The 7,978-nt window shown below is 30.7% G+C and overlaps 1 protein-coding gene across 1 annotated transcript; it reads right to left on the reverse strand.

The window, feature by feature from the left end:
- Positions 1–392: 392 nt before the first annotated feature.
- LOC126857912 (synaptic vesicle glycoprotein 2B-like) lies at positions 393–7,766 on the reverse strand. The gene is made up of 11 exons (XM_050607799.1): positions 7,493–7,766; positions 6,601–6,825; positions 6,277–6,439; positions 6,019–6,140; positions 5,645–5,889; positions 4,529–4,701; positions 2,969–3,137; positions 2,662–2,776; positions 2,369–2,528; positions 2,068–2,195; positions 393–1,194 (listed from the first exon to the last, which is right to left on the reverse strand). The coding sequence occupies exons 1-11, from the start codon at positions 7,557–7,559 to the stop codon at positions 1,142–1,144; spliced, it is 1,620 nt and encodes a 539-aa protein (XP_050463756.1). The 5' UTR covers positions 7,560–7,766; the 3' UTR covers positions 393–1,141.
- Positions 7,767–7,978: the final 212 nt, after the last annotated feature.

Here is a 7,978-nt window from a genome sequence, read left to right on the forward strand (position 1 = left end):
AACGCCATAGAAAGTTGCCGGCACTTTAAATTGTATCTCCGCGGCCGCGTTATGCCGTTAATGAAACACTACGTGATTTCATTAACAGTTAAGCCGCGCATGCAATTTAATTGCGTACATTAATTCTGTACATTTAATAATGTTAGTACTTTCCAAATTTTCTTTCTAATTTTCACACGTTAATCATCGAAATGTCCGCATTATGATCAAGGTTATAGAATAATTTCATATTATTTTATGACAATTATATATTTGCGATATATAAATGTTGTTTATATTATAATTGTTTAATTTAATTACTTTATAGTTACATATTTATCTAAGAATAATGATTTTTATAAATTGTATACATCACAATTTCTCTTTTTTCTTTCTCTTTAGTCACATATAAATCACATACAAAAAGATATGAGCAATTTACAAATCATAATCATTAATTTATTATAATAATTCTCGGAAATCACCTCTTCCATTATAAAGTATAAGTTTACATAAGTTTATATATGTAAGTTAATTATCATAAAATAGAGTTATTAATACATAATTCATATTTCACAGTTCCTCTTAAATAATTCACGTATTTATGTGTCTAAAAATAGTTAAAATATAAGCTATTCATTAACAATCGGTATGACAATGCATCTAATTCATACTTCATTTGCATGTTTCAATTTTCTTCTTGTATAGAAACTTACATACATCGCGATACATTTTTTTATTGCATCGATCAACGATGGCGTATGGAGATGACGAGGTCCTGAGATCTGAGATAAAGCTGCGTCCACACGGAGAAGAGGCGTGGGATAGAGAAGAACGAGCATGTGGGTGAAGGCTGGAGGGCTCTCCAGGATGTGTCGAAAGTGAAACTCAAGGCCTCGTGCAGTCTTTCGCTTGTATATATGCATGTATATGCATGACCATTGTCCGCCCTCATACGAGCTCGATCATGGTTCACGATAAGCTTCGATCTAGGTCCTTGGAGGCTTCGCTCAACGGTCGTGAATTCTCGAAAATGTTATTGAAAAAGTGAAGTGTGAAAGCTGAGCAGACCCGTCAATGTGCTCCTTTCGTGTTTCTCTTTTTGAGATCCTCTGCTTCTGATTACTCTCTTTGATCTCATATTTTAGCAAGACAATTATTCTTACACTGCGTGCTTGCGCGTGCTTGGTATGAAACACGTAAGAAGCATGCATACTAAAAAATATTGAATTACATTTATTAATAATTAATAATTAATATATGCAAATTGAGATATATGCGGATCACAAATCTTTTTTATATTACGTTTTAATAATATATTTAAGGCCAACATTCATAGTCAGTTCTTGGGATTCGTCTTAAGATTCGGTTCAACCAATGAAATGGCCGCATAGATTTAAGATTGTGTTTAAGACGATCTTGAATATAAGAACGGATTATGAATAATCTGTAATATGGCTTAAGGATATTCTGGATGTACAATAGTAGCAAAATATTGTCAAAATTAAAAGAAAACATGTTTCTTATGTTTATACTGTTTGAAAAATTAAAAAAATAAATTTGGGTTATGAAAAAAATTAAAGAATCGCAAAATAATATGGATTTTGACGTCTTCGTAAAAGAAAAAAGTTTTAATTAATATTTTTTCTAATTTATGGCAAAAACTTTTGATCGTGAATATTCTCTGAAATCAATTGCGAAAAATAATGAAAAACGAGTAATTTGCAGAAAGAGAAAAAGAGGCAGATAATATTTTTCTATAATTTTTAGTAAATAACTTTTAAACGAATTAGTGGATCTAAATCAAGTTTTGCACAAATATTTATTAGAATTTCCTTAATATATGAGACAATTTTTATTTCCTTGGTAATATTTTTTCTTTGTCAAATTTGTCAATAAATGCTACAATAGGCGATTTTACATAAGAATCAATAGTAACATTAAATTTAAATAACTTCCAAACCATTAAAAGAATTGTGCTTAGTTTTTGCACAAATATTCAGAAGAAATAGTAGAACAATCTATGAAATTTTAATGCTTTCGTTAATATTTCGATATATGTCACATACATCCCTAAAAAATACTTACGCAAATTAAAGCATGTCAGATTAATAATCGGTGCTATGCAGCTATATTCAAGTAAAATTGGAAAGATCAGATTACCGATCATGGCACCCACTCTTCCTATTATCATTTCCATGCTTACTGCCATGGCTCTGATAAATAAATATAAAATTAATAAATATAAAAACATACTACATTAATTATCATTTTCTGTTCTTTTTTAAATCAGAGTCAATAATTTAAACAATTTACGTTTATAATTTTAATTTATAATAAATTTATTTATTTAAATTTTTTAATTTAATTTATTTAATTTGAGACAAACCTCAAAGATGTGGGAAAAAGCAAAACAGTCGCGCCAAGCGTAACGTTAAAAGCTTTGCTCATTAATCCAACGTACAAGCACGTAAGTACAAGGGTGACTAATGTGTTTGTAGACCAGATTAAAGATATAGAACATAAAAGCGCACATCCGTAGCTGACGACTATATTAAAAAATAATTATGAAAAATTAATAAGGGAGAGAGAGAGAGAGAGTCTATTTTGTTCTTCTCTCGTCTCTCTTACTTTCTTCTAAATAATAGCAAACAATTTATGTAAATGAAAGATAAAACTTACATGAAAGATATTTATGTTGGAGATAATTAACAAAGATGCTGGCACACAATATACAAACGCTAGAAGTAACTGACACAATAATACTGTCAATGTAGATTGAATCTGCGATAACAATCTGAAATAATTAAGTTATTAAACAGAAAATATAATAAAATTTAAAAAAATATAAAAAATATAAATATTGTTGATATTTAATTATGACACTTCTAAAATTAACTTTCTTTGTATGTATAGTGTATATTAATATACGCTTCTTATATATATATATATATATATATATATATATATATATATATATATATCTCACATTTTCACAATTTGACATTTTCTCCAATATAGTAGTTTTATTTTCTTTGACAGATGTCGAAATATCCAGTATTTCGCAAAAAGTAGGATTAGTTATGTTAGAATCAAGGTTGTTAAAGTTCTCTATCGTCGCAAAGAGTTGTGGCTGCCAGAGACGAAGGGTGTTTAAACTATAAATGTAACAAATATAAAAAAAACATTAATATAAAATATAAAAAAATATAATCCAGATTATTTTAATAATTTATAAATATTATTTATCTCTTGTCACTACTCAATTCCGTAACTGCACGTCAATATAATGTATTTCTGTATCATTATTCAGGTGAAAAGAATAAAAAAATTTGTATACATATGCGTTGTATGCGTGGATATAAGATTAACTTTAATAATATGCCATCGAAAATTGTATTGCTTAGTCTGCGAATCGCGCGTCTTACTTATTTTTGTCGTTATCAAGATTTACGTCAATGGAAAATTTTTCACCGACTTCGATAATGCTCTTTACGAGAGAATAAAAAGGATGTTTAATTTAATTACAGATTGCACAATTAATCCGACAAACGGCGCCGTTTTATATTTGCCATTGTTTGCCTGACATCCTTTAATTTAGTAGAAGATTTTAGTAGACTTCTCTGAAGCGAGGGACGATGTGTATTCAGTTTTATTTTCGTCTCCTCGTCTGATATCTTTAATTTAGTAGAAGAATTTAGTAGAACACGTGATACACAAGGAGTATGGAATCCGGTGCGATATGTATCCAGATAATGGAAATACATCTCAGCGAAATATGTAAAAAATGTGTGGTATATGTATATCTTACACGCACTGATAAGATCATAAATTCTCAAATCCGTCATTCAACCATCATCGTAGCACTTGTACAACTAACCGGGGTTTTACAACGAATGATGTGTCTTATTATATCTCGTAAAAAGCCTTATGCGATTCTACGTATGTATCACGCGGATATTCGCGCACACACGTTACGCTGTTACTCTCACCATTCTGATAACTCTGATTTACGACATTCGTGACAATCACCTCGCGGGGATTCGCAATTATTATGTCACTCATAAGGAAAATTGATTCTACAATGTTATTTATGGTTATTGTGAATATCCTATCTAACGATTGAATAAATAAATTAATTTATATATTTATATATATTACATATATATAAATATTTTATTATAGTGTTTTGAAAAGGTCTTGACGCCAGCTACAAGAAAATGATTATGAGAAATTGGTAGTTCTATTTAAGAAAATTAAGTTGACCTTAAAATAACCCCTAAATTTGACTCCAAGGTCAGGGTCAAGGTCACCTTCAGGTGTCCTCCTCTGAACCGTACAACTTATATATATATATATACAGGGTGTCTCATTTTAATCAATATACGCAAATATCTCGTAAGCATCAAGTAAGCAAGATGGAAAAAAATGTTTTATACAAAAGTTGTAAAGTTATTTATGGTTATTGTAAATATTCTATCTAACAATTGAATAAATAAATTAATACACATATAAATTGTATATATATATATATAAATTAAATACTCACCATAACATTCCACAGAATTGTATGGTAACAAATAACAATACACGTGACAGATATGGGCTCAAAAACATAGGTTTCATTTGTTGAATTCCAGCCTTTAAAGATTTCGTTTGAGATTTTGATGAATGCGATTGCTCTATAGTATTGTTTAAATTTATATCTCTCAATGCACGTATCTAATAAAAAAAAATGAAATATTTACATCCTTTCTTTTATCTGAACAACCTTTTTTATATAAATTAATAATTTTATATAAATTAACAATTGTTATACAGGCTGTATTGTAACATGTGGAATCCACTTCAATGATGATTTGGAGATCGATTGTATATTTGTGAAACGAAGTGAAAATTACAAAAGTGAACAGATTTACTAGATTTCGACAAATAAAATCGCAGATACTTTAGTGTATTTCCTCACTTTTGTAATTTTTACATCGTTTTAAGATACACAATCAATCTCTAGGAGACACAAAAACAAAGAAAAAGTTCTAAACATGTGTTCTATTTGACCTTATTTCCAAGTTATAGTCAGGTTTGTACTCCAATAATGTGGAGCTGCTTAACGTTATAAAAAGTGCTCAAGATAGTCATCTTTGGCCTGAATGTAAGCATTCGTCGTGTCGTAAAATGCCACACTCTTTCAAAAATCCCAGATGTTTGTCGGATACATTGGCAGCTTTCTTGTATGCGTTGACGAAGTATTTCAATGCCAACAGGTGTTGAATAAGCAATTGTTTTCAAGTAGTCCATTAAATAGAAATCTGCATTACATTCGGCGAATCCATACATCAAATGCATACCTGTCATTTTCCGGTTTGAATAATTCATTATCATAATAATCCTTAGAACACATCTAATGCACAGCACAGTATCACCTGCTCTTGTCAAGAGAATAAATTGGAATAATCCATAGAACATATCTAATCAACAAGGACAAAAGATTTCGAGTATTGTATACAAACGTACATACTTTAGTGGAATCACTTGGTTGTAACTCAGAAACAAGATCAAATGGGACAAATGTTTATATCAATTTTTTTCATTGTTTTTGTGTCTACCGTTGAATTGGATCGCATATGTTGCACCTTGTATATTATTATAGTACATATATGCTTACAGGATAATTATCCTTAGACAGACCAGTATTTATACTGTAGATTTTCTTAAAGACCTCAAGTGCATCTTCATTACGATCTTGTGACATCAAAAACTTGGGACTCTCCGGAAAGAAACAGAGACAGAAGGCACCTATCAATGTCGGTAATCCACAGAGGGACAGATATATCCTCCAGGAATTATAGACAAAGGCACCATCCCCAAAAACAATTGACCATGGCTGAGGAACCACTAGCCAGGCCAATGCTAGCCACAAATGCATACAATAAATATTAGTTTCATAAGAAAGTAAATTTATGTTAATTGAAGATAGGTTGAGATATAATCGCTTGTACAATCTATCTTTTCTAATATATAAACATAAATTTATTATACCTGCGTTAACTACACATCCGAACGAAACGGAGACGCCGACAAAAAGCGGAATTTTCACTCTACCTTTAGCATCATAAAATTCGGAGCAATATGCCACGAGAGTGGCATGTGGTCCACTTACACTAATATGACAAAAATAAAATTGATTGTTAACTGGATCTAAATAGATATTTAACTTAAGATTGATTCATTTCTTGCTTTTCTTCAAATAGCTACGGAATTAATATAGAATAGTATATAATATAATATTTCTCTTACATAAAGCCACTGAGAAATTTAAAGAACACAAGCGTCTCAAAATTCTGCGAAAAACCTGTCAGTATACTACAGATACCATCCGCCATATAGCCGTATAATATAATCTTCTTTCTTCCTTTAACATCAGCGAGGTATCCCCATACAAAACCACTCAACACCATACCTATAGCATCATTTTGTGTACACATGTATAAAAGTACGATAGATTTTTTAAATCTCTTATTTTAGAATTGTTATATTTTATAATATAATAATTTCATCAGATTGTTTCAATATAATGTTAGTTTAAAGTGCATTAAAAATAAACGCTATGTTACCACTCACCCACATAGACAATGGCGTTTAAAAGCCCTTTGTTAAATAGCGACAATCCTAAATCGCACTCTGCCGATGGAAGTATCATCGACATATTAGCTGTATCTATACTAGATCCCCATGAAACCGGGATAATCCCAAGAATGAGAAGATATTGAAATTTTCCCATTCCAGCGGAGGTGATCGCCGTTTCGAAATCCGCGATTTTTGTTGTTGGCACATCTTCAATCGCAACTGCAAATATATAATTCTAAAAAATTCTTCTGCGCTATATACCCAGTGTGTTCAAAAATCTTCAAGACAAATTTTTTTTTAAACGTACTAATGACACTCTCAATCAATGGAGAAACTAGTAGCCACTTTTCTGAGTTTCCCATAATTTTTTCGTTGCCTTTTTTTTAAGTACAGTAATTTTTAGAATAATTTTTCCACTTCTAAAACAAATTTTAATCGCGGCCCGTTGCTCCATTCTTGAAATTGTGACAATGTAAAAAGAACGGACAATCTTTCACTACTCAAAAACTACTGCACATAACAAAAAAAAAAAAAATACGGGAAAAGGTTGATATTACCTAGTTCCAATATTGATTGAGAGATAGTGTGATTAAAAACGTACGTCTTTAAAAAATCAGCCTTGTAACTTTTTGAATGCACCGGGTAAATACGTGTACTTGCATGCGATTTATATATGTCTAACAAAAAAATAGTAAAAATTATTATTAAAAATAATTATTATCAACAACACAGAAGCTCGTTAAAACCAGGAATCATGTCTCGTAGCTTTAAAGGCACTATAAAGTTGCTGGATTTCAATATCACATTATCACACTTAAATAAAATCAACATTTATTCATCAAACATCACTTATTAAACAATAAATATTTATGTATTGTGCACTTACCCGAATCTCGTTGTTGAATCTTTTTCTTCTCGGGCACATCGATATTAGATGTGTTATTGTACGACATCGCTTGATATCTATTTCACGAGATATTATCACAAAATTATTATGCAACACATAATCCACGATCAATTGAAGCTATTTTCCGAATTTCTGGTACGCACGCGTCAAAACGGGAGCTTGTTCTGCTTCTGTTGTAAGAGCAGTATTTCGATAACAGTGATAACACTTATATACTGCATTCATGGAAGCTACAGAAAGATCTCTGAGCTGATGAAATCAGCTTTCGTTTTCAAAGATATTTCCTCCCCGTCATCCTTTTGAGTTCATCTCGTTTGATTCCTTGCAAACATTTTTATCACTTAAGTAAACTGGTATTCTCAACCCGTTGATTTATTACGCTTACGCCGACAATTTTGATATTTGACGAGAATACAATCGATATGTATATGCATATAATATTTCTAATTTGCATAATTGCATTGA

Source organism: Cataglyphis hispanica, chromosome 23 (assembly GCF_021464435.1).
Source record: "Cataglyphis hispanica isolate Lineage 1 chromosome 23, ULB_Chis1_1.0, whole genome shotgun sequence".
NCBI classification, from domain to species: Eukaryota; Metazoa; Arthropoda; class Insecta; order Hymenoptera; family Formicidae; genus Cataglyphis; species Cataglyphis hispanica.

Excerpts from the sequence above, each read along its gene's own strand:
- LOC126857912 (XM_050607799.1), bottom strand. The coding sequence starts at position 7,559 with ATGTCGTACAATAACACATCTAATATCGATGTGCCCGAGAAGAAAAAG. Across the intron at positions 6,440-6,600 it reads AAACGCCATTGTCTATGTGG|GTATGGTGTTGAGTGGTTTT; the intron begins GTGAGTGGTAAC and ends ATGATGCTATAG. Across the intron at positions 6,141-6,276 it reads AAATTTCTCAGTGGCTTTAT|TGTAAGTGGACCACATGCCA; the intron begins GTAAGAGAAATA and ends TTGTCATATTAG.